Below are 19,053 nucleotides of genomic sequence, written 5' to 3'. Positions count from 1 at the left end.
TGTAATATATATGACAATTTATCATATCATTAGAAAACATTTTCCCTCTATCCATAATACCTCACATTAAGTAACAATGAAAGAAATCCCCTGTGTCTGTGTTCTACTAAATTAAAAGTTCTTAAGTGTTATGTATCATGTGGACTCATAAGAAAAGTAGGTAACAAGTGAACGGGGAGCATGGAAACCAAGCCAAGATAAAGGAAGACCAGAGTAACTCTGTGTCAGAGGCTGTCAATCAGAAAATATTAAACACAGTATTTTTCAAACAAACAAAAGAGGAAAAAGGATGATACTAGAAACTTCAGGTTAGTAAGATGCATTCAGGCAGTCATTCATTCAAAAAATGTTTGCTGAGCATCTACACTGTATCAGTTGATATTCGGGGCATGAAGACTACACTTCTTTTTTTTTTTAAAGGATTTATTGTATTTTATTTATTTACTTTCTCCAATTTTTTTTCTATTTCAGTATCACTCTTTTTCCTCTTCTTTTCTTTATGTTATTATTGTCCTACAACTATACATCTTTATGAATTATAAGCCCATGAACAGTTTCATAATTATTGCTTTATGCAGCTATCTTTTAAATCACATAGAAGGAAAAGTTACTAAGAAGGATAAACTTATGCTGTCTTTTATACATATTTACCTACATAGCTACTCTTACTGGTGCGCTTTGTTTCTCTGTGAGAATTAGAGTTACTGGAAGACTACACTTCTGAACAAAAACAGACCCTGGTCCCCAGTCTCTTGGAGTCATGGAGCTTACAAACTCGTGGGAGAAACAGACTCAAAGTGGATGTTAGTGCAAGGAATGATTGCAGAATAAACTGCAGTCATCTTGGAGACACATGTACCTGTGTGTGCGCATGCGTATCAGGCTTTTTCAATAATGAGGCTTAAAGTATTTGCTGATGATATTTGTGTTCTCCCCTTAGTGCAAATGTATACAGCCTATCTTTTTAGAAGGATAACAGACCTTAGAACAATAGATAATAATCACGGTCTGTTAATCTCCTTTGTTCCCAGGGAAAACAAAACTATTAAAAAAAACTTGACTGTGAATGGAAGGACGGAAAAGCAGGGCAGTAGCTACAGAGCAGAGAAGCGAGGAAGTTGTGGGGCTTTGTGTTTATTTGTTTGTGTTAATATGGGAGATGCTGAGTATATTTATGAGATAAGAAGACTCCAAAGAAGTAAAAGAGATTAAAGTTACAGGAGATGACTAATGGAACCATGTCCTAGAGAAGAAAGAAGTCTACTTTCCTTGAAACAGAAGGGGTAGAGATATGGTAGGCCCAGTGAAGGGGACCCCGGCCAGCCCTCCATTATTGGGAGGAAAGAGGAAAGATATTCCCTTCGCCACTATCTGTCAGAGACCAGGAGAACTAATCCCTATGTGATCTTTATCCCATTCATGTTTAGTTAATCATGTGTCAGGGCTGTGGTTCCTTTAAGCTTTTCCAGAGTAAGAACTCTCTGAAAAGTCGGGACCCAACGTAAACCTGAGATGGCAAGGATACTCATCAAAATTGTTCTGTGATGCTGTAGACTGGAGGGTCTCCATTTATCTCTGGCTCCTAATTAGCCTTCTCAGTTCCCCTCTAGAAGCTGAACTGCACAGACTTCTGGGTCAGGGATAGTTACTTGGATTTGAACTTCAACTTGGCTCTTTGAACCTGTGCACAGGCACTAGACCCACTGTTTCATAATGCAGAGGCTTGAGAGTTGCGTCCTCATGTGTCTGCTTTGGGCAAGGTATTGCAAAGGATGCGTGCTACCAGATGGTGTTACTGTGATTAAAAACAACAACCTAGAACATTAAAAAGTAGAACTTTTACAATATTTTTTAATAAGCAGTGTAGCAACCATCGATAGCTTTTGTAAAACAATGAGGCTTGCTTATTATTTCATACCAAAGTACTTTAAAAAAGAGGTTAATTACTTACATATTTTTTTTTAAAGTCTGGTGCTCCAAATGTGCTGAACTTTTCTGTGATCATAAATGGCTTATTAGTAGTAGAAAATCTAGCAAGTATTCTTCAAAATAAATAGTCGATTGCCTTTAGGTAAAGGTACATCTTACCTATGAATGAGAAATCAACTGCTTTTGAAAGAGTGTAGAGTGATTATTTTGAGAACATCTATATGGATATTTTCCATTATATGATTTTATTGCTAAAAAGATATTAACAATTTCATATTTGGGCACTTAAAAACTTGGAAATATAATTTTCTAAACTTCATTAAAATCTTACAAAAAGAAAAGATTTGGTGGGCTTCAAACTGTCAAAAATATTTAAAATATGACGGTTTAAAAATTTTGGTTTGCAAGAACAAATGATTTTCAAGAGGATAAAGAGATTTTTACCAGTTAGATTTTAACCAGAAATCTTTGCATAATTAGCATGTGGATGAAAATCAAATGTCCAGGTTTAGTAAGTACAGCTAATGATGCCTTTATTCCATTTTAAAATCAACCCATTTCCTGAGAAGACTTTTCTTATGATAGCTATCAATCCAAGTTTAGAAATAAACTGAACTTAAAACCAGGCCTTCAAATTACTGTATTTCAAAGCTTTAAACTAAGATTAAAACAGGCAAACATATATTCAATTACATTGATCTCATTAAATTTTAAAATAATTTTTGTAAGCACAAAAATGTACTTCTAATCAAAAAGTGTTTTTCTTATCTTTAAAATTTTTGTTTACGTGTTTATAGCGTGCATAATATATTAGTATTTAGCATAAAGCACATGTAAATTCGATACTGGAGATGCATGCTCAAAAATTGTTTTGATGGGACGTCCTACCAGAACAGTTTGGAAACCACTGGCTTTAGGAAGCTTTAACCTCTGGTTTTGCTTTTAGTTAATTTTCACAGTGGAGTTCCGATTCTGAAGCTGCTCTTGCATACACGCGTACTAACCCAGGAAAACAAACCAATCCCCCAGTTGGCTAAGTCTTCCCCAAACACCCTCAGGGGGCGGGTGACTTGCCTCCCCCGCCAAGCCGTCTGCTCTCAGCCGGGGCAGGAGGGGGCGCGCGAGGCTCAGCCTCCGCCCGGGGTCCAGCCTGGGGATGCGGAGTCAGAGACGGCACAGGCCAGCGCCACCTCCCGGTGCTCTGAGTCACCGCCGGAAGCCGGCCCGAAAGCAAAGCGGGCGTGAAGCGTCCACCAAGCCGGAACAGCAGCGGCCGCAGCAGTAGGAGCGGCAGCAACAGCTGGAATCTCCCAGGTACCGGGGCTGGGAGGGCTCCCGAGCCCTCAGGTTCCCACGGCGGCCGCCTCTAGCCTAGAGTTCCTGCGGAGAGAGGACGGGGGCGAGGAGGGGAGGAGGGGAGGAAGGGAGGCCAGAGGCAGACGCAGGGGTTGGGAAAGGAGGAGGAGGGGACTAGGGGAACGACAGCAGGAGGTATCCGGGCAGGAGGGCTGCGGGGCTGGGGTCGCCCTGGCACCCCCGTACCCTGGCCCCCGGCCCGCTTGGTCTGGGGCTCGAAGGTGAGTCTCCCAGGACGGGGCTCCGAGACCCGAGCGCAGGTGCGCGGTGCGCAGACCCGCCCCGGGTCAGAGGGTGGTCCCCGGAGTGGAAGGGCCACCCGGCCTGCTGCCGCCGCTGCGCTGCGATTTGCTGGCAGTGAGGGCGCGGCCGGTGCCCCGAGCCTGGGCGGCGGTTCCCGGAGATGGAAGGGAGGAAGCTTTGGGGAGAGCGAGTGGGAGGAGCGCAGGGCGCAGCGGGAAGACTGTGGCGCCCACGGCCTCCTCGCCTGGAGTTTGCATGGAGCCTTGGGCAAGTTCCCAGAGGTGCTGGGTCAATGCCACCCCCAGCACAAGCCCCTGTCCCCTCTGCGATCCAGCTTATTGCGCGTACCTCCCCTCCCCTCCCCTCCCCTCCTCTCGTTCTCCTCCACTTCCTCCTCCTTCTCATTCTTTTTCTTTTTCTCTCTCTGTTCCTCCCTCCCTCCCTCCCCTCCTTTTTTCTTTCTGTATTTCTTCCATTCTTTTTCTTTTTTTTCTTTAACATCTTTTATCTGTTCTTTATGGGCTGCTTTCCCTCAACGTGAAACAAACAAAAGCTTTCCCCCGTCTCCCCTCCTCTGCAGCCACAGTAGCTAACTGAATCGATTCCACACTCCCCGGATACTACTCAGCCGACTAGCTCCGGCTCCCACCCCTTGCTGAGGGCTTTCAGGCCCAGACTGGCTCCCCTCCGCCTCTCCAGCCTGGGTGCTACCTTCCTGTCCTCCTCCAGCCCTCCCCACTTCCCCGGCCCCTCACACACTCCCCGTTCTCCCAGGACATCCGGATTGTTGGGTCTCGGTCTCTCGTCTTTTTCCTCTCACTACCTGCAAAAATTGGAAATTCTCCAGAACGAGGTGGATTTCTTTTCTCTCTTCTGCCTCCTCATGTACATTCTGAGTAATTTCATCCATTCCCCTAGAAGCTCCTGGAATCAGGATGCTGATGGCTCCCAATGCTCGCTGGAGAACTTCTCAGCTTGAGTCCCCTACCTATGTTGACAAACGTCCCTCAGCTGTCTTTGTTACAGGATCCCGTGGGATGGAATGTTCCACTCATCTCACATGGAGCAGATGGAACGCAGCGCCTTCCCCACTCCAAGCTGGTTCCTCACATAGCTTCCTGCGGTTCCTGGCGCACCCTGAGGGCGGGTTAGCTACAACCTCAGCATAATCCTTGATGCCCCTGCTGCTTATCCGAGTGTGATCAGTCACCCAGCCTGGCAGTTCCATCTTCTAGTCTTCAGTGCAGAAATTTCCTCTGTAGTAGGCAGCCCCTGGGCTATGGCAGTGGTCTACCGGCAGGGTCCACAGCCTTTTTCCCCACCAAATGGTGAGACACAATATTTTTCTAAGACTTAGGTATAGCATTTGTTTGAAAACCGTGCCTGGCTTTCCAGACCGTAGCTCAAGTCCAAACCTTTAAACCTGGCGAGAGGGGCCCCTCCTGTCTCAGGCATCAGTTCTCTCACAGGAACACGTACACACCCACTCCCCTGGGCCCCGCACAAACCATGGCCGTCCTCTACATTCTTTGTACCTGCCTATCCCGCAGCCACAGCCCTCACATTCACCCCCCTCTTTCACCACCTTCCAGAGCTCCTGCCCAATCCTGTTTCCCTTCTCCTGAACTCCTAAAGAGAATTCATCCTGCTTTACTGTGGGCTTCCTTAGCCCTTTGTCAGTTGTCTTGGCATGGAGTGCACAGCCAGCTTGAAACCATCTCCCCAAGGGTGGGAGCCCCCAGTCAGGAATTATGGCACTTGTTTTTAATTTTTTTTCTTCAAAATCATATAAGGACAGTTGGACATAAGTGCTCTTTGAACAGATTCACTTTGGGATGTGAGTATGGGATGGGGGAGTGGAGCAGGGAGATGACAGGCATTCAAGGCCCCCAGGAGAGAATGATGCCGAATACAGTCGGCCCTCCCCTCTATCACTGGTTCTGCACCTGCAAATTCAACCCAAAGCAGATGGAAAGTATTTGAAAAAAATTCTAGAAAGTTCCAAAAAGCAAAACTTGAATTTGCGCCCTCTGGCTACTATTTACGTAGCATTTACATTGTATTAGGGATTATAAGTAATCTAGAGCTGATTTAAAGTATACAAGAGGATGTGTGTAGGTTATGAGCAAATACTATACCATTTTATATAAGGGACTTGAGCATCCTTGGATTTTGGTATCCACGGGGGTCCTGAAACCAATCCCCCATGGATACCAAGGGACAACTACTTGGAAACAGAAGGCTTGCTTTTGTGACTGAATCTGTCAGATTTTTCTGAGACCTGAGGACAGTATTTAATTGTTCTGACCCTGTTTGTTCACCTGTAAAAGGAAAACGAGTTTAATGCCAATCCATTTTACTGGCTGGAAATAAAATCTTTTCACTGGTGTGAGCTGGGGGCGCATCTGAGAGGTGCACTGGTGTGTGTGTGCGACGGTGTGTCAGTGCTGGGGGGCGACATGCTGATGGGAAGCACTCTGCTGCTGACCAGCACCTGGATGTTGAAAAGGAATGGAGGTGCGGAAATGAGATGAAGAAAGAGGCAATATGGAAGAAACCATAGACATTTACAATTAAGAGCAGTTACAATGTAAAGAGGAAATTGATGTGATATTCCAGTTCATTCCTTTGCCTTTTCAGATTGGACAACTACACACACACACACACACACTCACAATCACCAGCCCAAGCTTATGTCTGCTTCACCCTGGCTCCTGTAAAACAAAGAATGTTGCCCGCCATCCGGTTCTACAAGGATCAAGTCATTAGCCATTGCAGTTGCTGACCTACAGTGCACGCTGAAAAGAATTCAGGATGAAAAACAGCATGAGACACTCTGTGCTTTGGGAAAACAGCCTCCTTAGAGAGAGGTATCGCAGGAAAAAATTTTAATGAACCCAGATTCTTGCATCTTCCCCTACATAGGAAAGCACTAAAATCACTAACTGAGATATCTGGTCCTCGTGACTAGCAGTGACCTTTTACTGATATGTATGTCTGACTGCGTGCGTTCCCTAGCCAAAATCATGCTTCTCCCCTACCTCCTCAGAGCTCTCTGAGAGGCCGTCTCCCAGCCTATAGTCCTCAGTAAGACCCTGAATAAAACTTAGCTCACAACTTAATCTCACGTTGTGCATTTTTTTATTTCAGTCCACAGGTCAAAACTCTTATGCTCATGTAAGATCAAATCCAAATGTATTCCTGTCTTTAATCTCCAGTTTACCTAATTCTTTCCTTCTTCGAGTCTCTTTGGTGCCACCTTCTGGTAGGCACAGTGCTATCAAGTTTGAATATGCCTCCTGGCTCCTAGGTTTTTATTTTCCGAAACATCCTCAAGTGTAAGGTGAGGAAATGTGGGGTGAGAAGTGGCCTGGAGGGAGGCTGAGCCTTGCTCTGTGGTGGGACTTGCCCGCTGCAGACACATCAGCCTTCTGACCCTTGCAGCCCTTGGGTTCAAGCCCTGCAGCTGACGGCTCTGGAGGGACTTACTGAAGTGAGGGCACTGAGGAACTTAACACTGTGTCCTCTATTAAATGACCTATTAAGTATAGAGCACTGTTGTCAAACTGTGCCATTGTATTTTCTTGGTTGACGTTTTAATACATTTTTTTCAAACTTTAAAGAATGGGTTTTGGGCTGTTATTTTATATTTAGTGTGTGAACTTCACACCCTTTTTTTTTTTTTTTTTTTTCCCCACCACCCTTTTTTTTTTCTTTTAAACCAGAGACATCTCCTCTTGAAAGAAAATATCTTAGAAGGAAGCTTCAAAGGAACCATTCAAGAGTGAAGCGGCTCCGGTTAGAACAGGTGTGTTCCCCACCCACTTTCCCCTCCTGCCCTTGCGGCCCAGAAGACCCACCCCCTCCACGTCTAAATGAAATATACTTTCAAGATGCTGCAGGAGGCCCTTTAGTCCACTGGGGAATGAGAGAAGGACCAGAGGATGGCCCATCTGTTTATAAAAATGAGCACATGGGCTTCCCTGGTGGTGCAGTGGTTGAGAATCCGCCTGCCGATGCAGGGGACACGGGTTCGAGCCCTGGTCTGGGAAGATCCCACATGCCGCGGACCAACTAGGCCCGTGAGCCACAACTACTGAGCCTGCGCGTCTGGAGCCTGTGCTCCGCAACAAGAGAGGCCGCGATAATGAGAGGCCCGCGCACCGCGATGAAGAGTGGCCCCCGCTCGCCGCAACTGGAGAAAGCCCTCGCGCAGAAACGAAGACCCAACACGGCCATAAATAAATAAATAAATAAACCCAAAGTTAAAAAAAAAAAAAAAATGAGCAGACGCATGACGACCCTTCTCTCGAGGAGCGTCTCCAGTACTTTGCTTGTTTTGCTAATTTTCCAAATTGGAACATATTTTTCTTGTGTAGCTTTACGAGTTTTGAGTTTAAAATATACATGCCAATTAAAAACAGATAGCATAATAGAAAAAATAGCTTATAGCATCATGGGATTATGGGTGATGATTTGTCCTTTTATTTTCCAAAATGTCTTCAACTGTAACAGCAAAGAGATTCAGGGAAACCAAGATGAGTTGATGAACTTTAATAATTTACTGACTAGCAGCCCAGGTTTCTACAAGGTTTAATAGAAATAAATGCAGCATTTATAAAATGTTTCTAAAACTATAAAAATTAATATGCTGCAAAAGCTTTTCGCAGCTTGCAGCAAGGTGCCTGCTGCGATTTTGCTCCCACCGTCCCACGGAGACTATCTTCCTCGACAGTTACATTGTAAAGGGATGGCTTCTAGGGACTTGAGAAGGATTGTCTTGGGCTGTAAAATAGGAGAGAGGCTTTTCAAAATGTTTGCCTCTCGGAGGAGCAGAGAAAGAACTTACGATGACAAATTGCCTAGAGTAAGTGCTCTAAGGAAAGAGAGGTCAGGCACCAGAGGCAGGAAGAAGCTTGTCTAAAGTTTAGTCAAGCTGGGGGGAAGGTTGAGGCTGGATCCAAAATTAGTGCCTGATTCAAAGTGTGCATCTGATGACTTGAGATTTGGGCTTCATGTTCTACCTCCGTGCCCAGGGGCTCCCTTCACAGCTCCTAGCCCAGTTTCAGCAACTCCGGTGGAAAATGGTCTATTGTTTTCGAGTCCTTCTGATTTAAAGTAAATTTTGTGTCTTCCCAGGAGCCCACATTTTAGGGCAGACCATCCCAGAAAAACCCTCCAAAATCTGTTGAAATCCATCCAGCTGTTTTCATGTGACAGCGTGACAGAAATGTCATTTTTATGTATAGTATATTATAATTCATAGAACATTGCTTATAAATTATGCCAGAGACAGCAAACTGAAGAACTATCCGAAATAGGGGGATTTATCTTACAGTTCTGGAGGTCAGAAGTCCGCAAGAGGTTGGCAGAGCTACATTTTACGTCTGGAGGCTCTAGGGCAGAGCCCATTTCCTTGCCTTTTGCAGCTCCTGGAGGCTGCCTGCATTCTGTGTCTCCACATCATCCTGACCTTTGCTTCCATCCTCACTTCTCCTTCTCTGGCTCTGACCCTCCCGCCTTCCTCTTATAAGAAGCCTGTGATTACACTGAGCCCACCGGATGATCCAGGCGACTCCATCTCAAGATCCTTAATTCAATCACATCCGCCAAGTCCTTATTGCCATGGAAGATAACATCGTCACAGGTTTTGGAGATTCAACATGGATGTTTGGGGATGCAGTTATTCTGCTGACCATACCCAGTGTCCACAGACTGGGGTGGAGGTGTGACTAGTGACTAGTGAGCAGTGGCTAGTGGAGGGCATATGGCTAATGTGCTTCTGTGTTGTGCTTTGGGTGCAGACCTTCACTGATGGATGATCTCTGTGAAGCAAATGGCACTTTTGCCATCAACTTATTAAAACTGCTGGGTGAAAAGGACAACTTGCGAAACGTGTTCTTCTCTCCCCTGAGCCTCTCCTCTGCCCTGACCATGGTCTTAATGGGGGCCAAAGGAAACACTGCGGCGCAGATGTCCCAGGTATGCGTGCCCACCACAAGGGAAGACCAAGGGTGGGCTTCCTCTGTGCTTTCATAGAGCTGGTCTGTTATCCTTCACTCCAGCTGATGGAAGCCGGTGAGGCTGGGAGGTGGGAGGGGCACCGTGGTGATGGAGAGAAAGCAGACATGGGTAGAAAGGTGAATTGTGTAAGACGGAATCTCCTGCTAGTTTTCATGGGAGAAATCAAGTCACTACGTTGTTTTCTGCATCTTTGACAGGTAAGGTGAACTAAAATTCTGTTCCACAAAAAGGCCAAGAATTTCAACTTTGTTCTATTTTAAACTTTTGCTAACATTATATTTCAAATTGAAATGCAACTGTGTAAATGAACCTTTTTGTTAAATGGGTTGTTTCTAGTGTACAACTATGCATAAGTGGAAGACGAATGCAACACAAATGAGGACTTTTACATCTTCTGGAGTTATTTAGAGGGAATATATTATCTGATTGATCCGAAATGGGTTATATGTGCCCTTAGCTACCAAGGAAGTAGTGGATATTACTTTAGGGAAGTAGACCTTCCCCTATTTATGTCTTAGTTTCTTTGACTGTCTGGTGAATGTATCCCAGAAAACTGTCATATACACATCATGTTCCCACTAATAGCGGGGAGCGCAGACACCCCCCAGAAGCGTGTCCACGGCCACAGTTGAATCCCTGGTGGCTCTTTCTTCCAGCTCCCTGGAGGAATGAGGCTTTGGACTGGGGTTGTTGGGAGATAAGGGAACAGCCTTGATTCTCACTCTGACCTGACATTTAAGTCACAGTCTGGTCTGGAGGACTTCTGTGGAATTGCTAATGAAACGTTTCTGCTCATTTTGTCTTCTGTGGGTCACTCCCGCTACCTGTTTGTTCTGTTCTGTCTCCCTCCTGAGTTATCACACGCTGTCTTCCTGGCATAGATAAATCTGCTAGAGCAGGGCTTTCCACCTGGGGGCGATTTTTCCTCCCAGAAACAGTTGACAAAGTCTGGACAGAGTTGGTTGTCATAACCAAGAGGTGCTACTGACATCTAGTGAGCAGAGGCCAGAAATGCAGCTAAATATCCTAGGATGTGCAGGATAGCCTCCCAACAAAGTATGTGGCCCCAAAAGTCTATGCTGCCAGGTTGAGGAACCCTGTGCTAGACGGTTAAACAAAACTCATTTTAAAGTAGGATTCTCTGTGATTTTCAGTGTCGAAATTTGTTTGGAAATAGCTCTTTGGGGGAGAAATGGCATGTCAAAAGTTGCCGTTCTCGTCTTCTATTACCAGGCACTTTGTTTGAACAAAGGTGGAGATATTCACCAAGGATTCCAGTCACTTCTCATGGAATTGAACAAATCTGGCCCTCAGTGCTTGCTCAGAACTGCCAACAAACTCTTTGGGGAAAAGACATGTGATTTCCTGCCAGTAAGTAGTGCTTGCACATTGATGAAAAAGAAATTGAAAATAAAACAGAAACTACAGAAGAGCAGAGATAAAGTATAACTCTGCTGCCTTAAAAATGTGCTTAGAGTTATATTTTGTAGTTGTAATTTTGAGTTTTATGATTGCTTCTGAATTGTGTCCTTTGGAAAAGTATTGTCTCTGATATATCTTCCCAGATGTCAATTTCAATTTGTCCATCTTCCTGCACCCGGACCTGCCTCTCCCCCTTGATCCCCATCTCAGTGACCACATCACTCTTGCCATCCCCTGGTCTCATCTCTGATTGTTGGGCTGTTTCTGTGGAGCTGGCCACGCAAAGTCTCTTAAATTTGTCCCCTCTTCTGAATCACCACCGCCATTGCCTGGGTCCAGATTCTCACATCTTCTACACTATTATTTTAATTGTTTCCTAATGGATCTCTCCAAATTCAGCCTAGTCTTTTCACACTACTGACAGAATAATCTTTCTAAAATTAAAATCTGTTCATAAAAAATAAGGTTTTGAATCTGGGTAGTTCCTATTTACTGCAACATATAATTCCAAAGTTCCCTAGTCCAGTAAAAGCCTGCCATTATTCAATAAGTGAAGTCCAAAAAATTATGCCACATAATATGCAGAGTGATGCTATCTTAAGATTAATGAAATGATCAGGGCAAGTCCGGCCATCTTATTGGCCAGCAGTTCCAAGGATTATTTTGTTAGACTCAGATATAATCGTGTTCTAGCTGCTGTTGGGTGCTACCCCGTGGAGGTTGCCTGCTCTGGGCTTAAATATTATTGTAGATGATTCTGGGTCCCTCAGCTAGTTAAGTTTTCTAGGATAAGCACTAGTGATTCCAGGAATCTCCTGGTTAATTGATGTTCATTTTTGAATATCAGACTGACCTTTGAATACCGTAATTGGGGACTACTGGGGACACAGGGAACCATTCTCCACTTTTCTTGGTTGCTTGGGTCCTTCTTGTCTCTACATCTTCTTTCTTCTGTAGAAGCTAAAATGTTTGAGAACAGGAGATGGGCGGAGGATGGGAGCCATTGCCAGGCACATTATATCAGAAAACAACCTTTCATGAGGTGAGTTATCCTTGGGTTTTAATGTGTTGCATATAACAACCTTCTTGACTTGATCCCAACTTATATTCCATGGCTCATGCCTTGCCACTGTTTTCCCTAATACCCTCCACACACACACACACACACACACACACACACACACACACACACACACACACACACACACACACACACACACACACAATGATTCCACTCCTGGAGGACCTGTAAGATTTCGTGATAATCTAGTTCCACTATGGAGCCTCCCAATCATTCCCTAAGGATGTTTCAGACACTGTGGTTGGCGCTGGTGATACAAAAATGAGTAAAACAGGGTTAGACCACCTAGTGGGGGAGACAAAATCAAACAGAAAGTCAATATGGAGTTTAAGCGTTTGACAGGAACGTTCACGGGCTGTTTTGTGCATGACTGCCGCCGTCTGTATTCTCAAAACATATTGTAACTATCGTGTGTGTATGTTTCTCCCTCAGCAGACTGTGAGCCACCTCAGGTCCAATGTCATGCCTTCACCCTGGTTTCCAGCACCTGGCACAGTGCCAGGCACAAAGCCAGCAGTCTGTACATTTTGATTAATTGCATAAATGAGTCTTAAAGTACAGGGTGCCCTGTGCAGGCATTTGTGCTAGAAACACGTTAAGAAAGAAATGTTTTCACACTTTTAGGAAACTTTGCCAAGTAGAATATGGCCAAACTTGGTATTTTGCATTTGTAGGCTTTTAAGGAATCCTGCCAGAAGTTCTATCAGGCAGACCTGGAGGAACTGTCCTTTTCTAAAGACACTGAAGAATGCAGGAAACACATAAATGACTGGGTGACGGAGAAGACTGAAGGTGAGAGATTTTCATTTCAGGAGATGTGGTGTTGTGAGGGACACAGAGCTGAGATTGCCTGGGATGTGACCTCCACGGGTGGCCACTGTGACCCTGTAACCTGGGATGTGACCTCCACGGGTGGCCACTGTGACCCTGTAACCAGTGGCCTGTTTATGTGTGTTTGCTGGGCTTTCAGGCCATTGATGCAATTCTGATATTTTTCTTGGGCTTATGAAGTGGTGATTTCTGAAAAATGCTTAAACCTAATGTTAGTCTCTCAGATGCCCTCCCCTCTGGAAGGTACTGGAACATCCCTGAAAAATGCTTCCTCTTTGGCGCCCCATTTAACTTCTACCTGGGAGGACACTGCCGTGCTCTAAGGGCAGGAGGACATTCCATTTAGATTACAGCTGAGGTGGGACAACGTTTCACGTCACCTCCCAGTGGTGATGTGAGCCGCTCTAGTTTCATCCACAGCCCTCTCCTTCCCTCTGAACTTGGCTGTGGCTAAGTTTGCTTTTCTGAATTTGCTCCGGATTCTGGAAGTGCAGCTAATGTGGAGCATGCAGGGTGCCCTGTCCGGACACATTCTGTCTCACCAGAAACATTTCTGCCAGTTCTCAATTAGAGTGCAGAGAAAAAGGACGTGCTTTTCAGAACTCTGAGTACTCAGCACGCAATTTAGAGCCGTCCAGCAGGAGGGGAGGTTACGTCACTCATTTGTTCACGTGCCCGCCTGGCACTCATTATTCCATCCGTTCCATCTTACGGCGCATCCGCTGCGTGTCAGGCAGCCACAATACCCATGATTACACAGGCGGCCAACGACCATCGGAAGGGAAGAGCCTTTCACGCTGATATTTTCATACGTCACGTGTGCAGTGGCCTCTGGCTCTCCAGTTGATCTAGCAGCACTGAGTCAGCTAGCGAAGCCAGAAGCTTCTCCACACCTCACCCTCCCTCCACCACCCACTTCCCCCTCCACGGCTGCTCACACCCTTCCTTCCACCAGGCTGACCACCCGAGTTTTCCCAGAATAGCAGAGCTGGAGGGGAGGCTGGGGATCACCTCGTCTCCGCTCTCATTGGACAACTCAGTTTGGGCCCCTTTATTGCATCCCCCTAATTCCTTTGCCCCATTCCCTCCCTCCAGGAAGCTGCCTTCTCCCATTTACAGATCTGTATCCCTATCCTTTGGAAGCCTCTCCTCACCTAAATGAGACTTGAAGGTGGGCACAGAGCAACGATTCTTGATCAGAATCAACCTCCAGGGGATATGCGGCCATAACTGAAGACATTTTTAGTTGTCACAGTTGGGGGAAGTGATATGGCTAAACATCCTAAACGCATAGGACCGTCCCCAAAACAAAGAATTACGTGGCCTAAAATGCCAGGAGTGGCGTGGCTGAGAAATTATGGCGCCAAGGTCGAGAAGCTTACAGTTGGAATCGAGACTCTTGGGTTATTTTCTCAGCTCAACCACTTTGTCGCCTATGTGACCTTGGCAAAAAGTCAGGCAAATACTCTGAACCTGAATTTCTACATCTATAAGTTGAGGGCAAAATGATCATTGACCTACCTGCTTCAAGACTGTTGTTTAAGGACAAACACTGCTCTGTATGTGTGCACAGAATGAAACACCATCACCCTGATTCCTCAGGCAGCCAGAACGACAGGATCCAGCCTTTTCTCCACCAAGCCTTGGCTTTCAATGTCAAGAGAACTTTTGTAAAAGAATGTTTATTCTCCCCCAAGAGCAATACCTTTCTCTCATACTCTTTACAGGAAAGATTTCAGAGATCCTGGGGGCTGGGGCGATCGGTCCTCTGACTAAGCTGGTCCTCGTGAATGCAACCTATTTCAAAGGAAAGTGGAATGAGCAATTTGACAGAAAGCACACAAGGGGAATGACCTTTAAAACCAACAAGGTAGGGACATATTTTGCAGATATACAGCTACTTTCTAAAGTAATACTCTGGGAAAGGTTATGAATGAATGGAAAAAAATAATTTATTTCACACTGTCTTGATTCTTAATTTATTTCTGAAGGAATTTCATGCCGCCTATATATCTCTTATTGGAATGGGAAAGAGGACAACTAAAATAATTGTTACATTGATCATTTTGTTTTTGGATCCTTGGTCAAATCGATCTTCTCTCTCTGGTCATGTTATTTGGATTGAAAGAAACTGTCTTCTAAGCCTTGGAATTATGTTTGTATTTTACTATCACTGTTGTATTTAGAGACTTTCTTGCAATCGTCAGTGACAACTCTGACTATTTATTGCCTTAGAATTCATGGCTGTACAATTCCTAATACAAGAAAAAAAGTGTTAGCAAATGTTCAGGCCAGCTTTGTTTTTATTTATTCTTGAATCTTCTTAAAAAATAAAAATTATACATATTTAAGGTGTACAAGGTGAGGATTTGATATACATACACATAGTGAAATGATTACCACAGTCAAGCTAATTAAAATATCTTTCCCTCACATAGTTAACATATATTTTCTGTGATGACAGCACCTGAAATCTACCCTCTTAGCAAATTTCCAGTATTTGACAAAGTATTAACTATAGCATCACGTTGTATATTTGATTTCTAGAATTACATGCCTAACTTTAAAAACACTTTTCTCCATTCACTTTTGAATATGACAACGGCTGGGGTCAATAACTGTTAGCTTGGAATTTGACCTCCATCTGCTTGATAACAGCGTATTGCACAAAAATTTATAAATCTAGAATATATTTGATGCAAGCTTTAAAAATGGTGGACCCTACACATCTTATCAAGGTTCCCCCTTCAAGAAAAGCAAGGCCATAAAGCCAATTATATAATTGAGCAAGTTTTCAGAATAGAAGTGTAACTCCTGGGACTTCCCTGGTGGCGCAGAGGTTAAGAATCTGCCTGCCAATGCAGGGGACACAGGTTTGAGCCCTGGTTCAGGAAGATCCCACATGCTACAGAGCAACTAAGCCTGTGCGCCACAACTACTGAGCCTGTGCTCTAGAGCCCGCGAGCCACAACTACTGAGCCCGTGTGCCACAACTACTGAGCCCGTGCGCCCAGAGCCCGTGCTCCGCACCAAGAGAAGCCACCGTAATGAGAAGCCCGTGCATCACAACAAAGAATAGCCCCCGCTCGCCGCAACTAGAGAAAGCCCGTGCGCAGCAATGAAGACCCAACGCAGCCAAAAATAAATAAATAAATTTATTGGAAAAAAAAAAAAGTATAACTCCCTCTGGCCTATATACCTTTTCTAACCAGATCTTTCAGCCTAAAGACCTGAATATTAGTTAAGTTTTCTCTTAACTTGGAGAAATAACTTTTTAATTAAAAGGTCCCTGGGAGTGCTTCTCCACCCATCTTCTCAAAAGAGAAAAAGAACACAATTTCTTCTGAGAATACTATAGTTTTGTGTCTCTCTATATTTACCAATTTATTCTCTCCCGCCTCATAATACTTGATCTGCTGGGGCAAAAGAATGTTATACTCAACACTAATATGTAATAATGAAGACTTTACATCAATCAGCATAAGTGCACAGAAATAATAATTATACGTACCTAGGGATTCTGCGAATCAGACATCTTTTTTTTAGTGCACTGTGCTCATTTTTCAGGAATTTGATTTTAATGTTGCATTCTTATTAGGAGAAGAAGACAGTGCAGATGATGTTTAAGCAAGCTGAGTTTAAAATGGGGTATGTGGAGGAGGTGCGCGCCCAGGTCCTGGAGCTGCCCTACGTGGAGCAGGAGCTGAGCATGCTCATTTTACTGCCTGACGACAGCGCGGATCTCGCTGAGGTGAGCCCTTGCCAATGAGTCTGAGTGTCCTTGGATCCAGGCTGAGCTCATTTTTAAGAGTCCATCCACCAGATAGCATTTGAGGAATTTCCAATTTAGGATTCTTTTAAGGAGTGCTAAATGAACACCATTGCGTGTCTTTTGGTGAACATGTGTATGCATTTCCTGTTGAGTGTACAACTAGGAGTGGAATTGCTGGTATAGACAAATTTTGATGAAGCTTAGAAGAGAGACTTCCAAAAATATAAGAACATTATTATTTACTTTGAAGGGAGGGGCTAGTTGAGAGCCCAATAATTACTGAAGAAAAGGACAGGAAAAGGGTAAGAATGGATCTGGGCAGTGTTCCTCAAACATTAATGTGCATATTAACCTAATGGGATCTTGTTAAAATGCAGACTTTGATTTGGGGGGAGTTATGGCCTGAGATTTTGCATTTCTAACAAGATTCCAAGTGATGCAAATGCCATTGGTGACAGACCAACTTTGAGGAGCAAGGGTCTCAAGTACAGGTGAGGAATTTATCTTAGACAGGAGGAAGACATTTTCCCGTGACAGAAAATGGGGGTTCAGGATGGGGGGAAGTAAACTTGTAGGGTGGGAGGCACAAGAGTGATAGTGTGCTGGTTATCTGGCTCTCTGGGGTGTAGGGGAAGCATTATAATATTTGCCGATTCCTGTGGTGTAAATACCCCCACCATGGCTGAATTTAGGCTCTCGAGGGTTTAACAATTGACACTCACCGGAGATACAAGCCAGCTCCAGCCCACCACCTGCACACCAGCACACCGCTGTGAGGCTAGGGCCTGCCTCATCTCCCTGGCTTCTCCATGGAATCAGGAAGGTCCTGGCATAAGTCAAGGATGAGCTCTGTCATGGCGACTTGAGAAGAAAATCAGGAGAGTCTAGGAATAGAGCTGACATCCAAACCCAGCTGTCACGGGAGCGGAGCGCTCACCCGGACTCCAGGTGGTGAAGGGAAGTGGGGATGCCAGTGGAAGCCCCCTCTTCCTCCTTTATTTCTTCCCTGTGGATAAATAGAATGAGTTCTGGGTCTTGTAGGTTTTGAAACTCCAGGGCAGGCAGAGGGCAAACAAGGATGCCAGAAGCAATCGTCCTGTGGAATTCCCCATTGCTGCTCTCCCCTCCCCAGAATCCACGTCTTCCTTCCCGTTCAGATGATCCCTGATTTCCCCATTTTTCATCCATCAGAGTTCTGAGCCATGCTTTGTCTCCCTTTTGTCGAACAAGTTCTTAAACTCATGGTAAAGTGTTTCACATGAATACAGTCAATTGGTTATGAGAATTTTCTAAACTAAAAAAACCGCTTGAAATGAATTTGGTACAGATAGTTAAAAATAAAACCCTATCTTTGTCTCAGGTCTTTTCTAACTGTTCTTCGCTTATATCCATAAAACAAGGAAAATGCAAGAATCTGAGGGGAAATCCTGGTGTGTTTATAAGAGGAAATATCCCTTAGATTATCTTGGACCAGATCTCACCATCTAGCTGCAGGTCATGGGTGTGTGTGGAGGTGTTAATGACTGGCTGGATGGGTGGGTACCAGGCTATTGTCATCTAGCTTTTAAGATTTAACTCTTCATTATTTCAGGTGGAAAAGGCACTTACATATGAGAAGTTCAGAGCCTGGACAAATCCAGAAAAGCTGACTAAGGATAAAGTTCAAGTTTTTCTTCCCAGGTTAAAGCTGGAGGAGAGTTATGACTTGGAGGCTTTTCTTCGAAGTTTAGGAATGACTGATGCTTTTGAGGAAGCCAAGGCCGACTTTTCTGGAATGTCAGCCAAGAAGAACGTGCCCATGTCCAAGGTCGTGCACAAGTGCTTTGTAGAGGTCAATGAGGAGGGCACGGAGGCAGCTGCGGCCACTGCCGTGGTCAGGAACTCCCAGTGCAGCAGAATTGAACCAAGATTTTGTGCAGACCACCCTTTCCTTTTCTTCATCAGGCACGATGAAACCAACAGCATTTTGTTCTGCGGCAAGTTCTCTTCTCCATAAAGGGCTGCAGTCATTGTACATCACTCTGCCCACCCTGCCTTACTTCAAATTCCCTGTGACCAAATTGATGTGGTGGTTTGAATGCCAAAATAAAGTGTAATTATGATAACAGGACCCCCTCACAGAGTTGTTGAGAGGATTTAATAGGTTGATAAAGAGGTTAGAGCAATACCTGCTATGGTAGTACACAATATCATTATTAGACAAGAGTCAATTGCATTTTTATGCATCTAAAAAGCAATAGTTAGAAAATGTAATTAATTTTGCACTAAAAATATAATGTTCTTAGGAATGATAATTAACAAAAGATAAGCAAGACTGTTATGTTGAAAATTATAAAGTGCTATTGACAGTCATTAACGATGACCAAAATAAATGGACATATTTCATATCACAAAT

At 44.5% G+C, this 19,053-nt stretch overlaps 1 protein-coding gene and 1 long non-coding RNA gene across 6 annotated transcripts; one reads left to right on the top strand and one right to left on the bottom strand.

Annotated features, from left to right (window-relative positions):
- Positions 1–381: 381 nt before the first annotated feature.
- On the bottom strand, positions 382–3,135 carry LOC309639122. Its single transcript, XR_014251484.1, has 2 exons — positions 3,004–3,135; positions 382–2,088 (listed from the first exon to the last, which is right to left on the bottom strand). It is a non-coding gene; the product is annotated as an uncharacterized lncRNA (long non-coding RNA).
- Positions 3,097–18,763, top strand: LOC309639100 (serpin B8). Of its 5 annotated transcripts, none has more exons than XM_082415931.1 (9): positions 3,097–3,243; positions 7,254–7,336; positions 9,333–9,510; positions 10,786–10,923; positions 11,932–12,016; positions 12,730–12,847; positions 14,614–14,756; positions 16,485–16,637; positions 18,250–18,763. In XM_082415931.1, exons 5-9 carry the CDS (start codon positions 11,957–11,959, stop codon positions 18,652–18,654), a joined length of 879 nt encoding a protein of 292 aa, XP_082272057.1. In that variant the 5' UTR covers positions 3,097–3,243; positions 7,254–7,336; positions 9,333–9,510; positions 10,786–10,923; positions 11,932–11,956; the 3' UTR covers positions 18,655–18,763. The 5 variants fall into 5 exon arrangements, with proteins under 5 accessions (XP_082272057.1, XP_082272054.1, XP_082272053.1 ...); XM_082415928.1 differs by lacking the exon at positions 11,932–12,016 and adding an exon at positions 8,867–9,099 and having other exon boundaries at positions 3,098–3,243; XM_082415927.1 differs by lacking the exon at positions 11,932–12,016 and having other exon boundaries at positions 3,098–3,243.
- Positions 18,764–19,053: the final 290 nt, after the last annotated feature.

Source organism: Balaenoptera physalus, assembly GCF_965194825.1.
Source record: "Balaenoptera physalus genome assembly, chromosome: 12".
Lineage (NCBI taxonomy): Eukaryota > Metazoa > Chordata > Mammalia > Artiodactyla > Balaenopteridae > Balaenoptera > Balaenoptera physalus.
The sequence above is the reverse complement of the archived record's forward strand: the minus strand, read 5'-3'. Positions and strand labels throughout refer to the sequence as shown.

Bases quoted from the DNA above. Each gene is read 5' to 3' on its own strand.
- LOC309639100 (XM_082415927.1), top strand. From the start codon at position 9,343: ATGGATGATCTCTGTGAAGCAAATGGCACTTTTGCCATCAACTTATTA. The intron at 9,511-10,785 runs GTATGCGTGCCC...TTCTATTACCAG, and splicing joins CTGCGGCGCAGATGTCCCAG to GCACTTTGTTTGAACAAAGG. The intron at 14,757-16,484 runs GTAGGGACATAT...CATTCTTATTAG, and splicing joins TGACCTTTAAAACCAACAAG to GAGAAGAAGACAGTGCAGAT.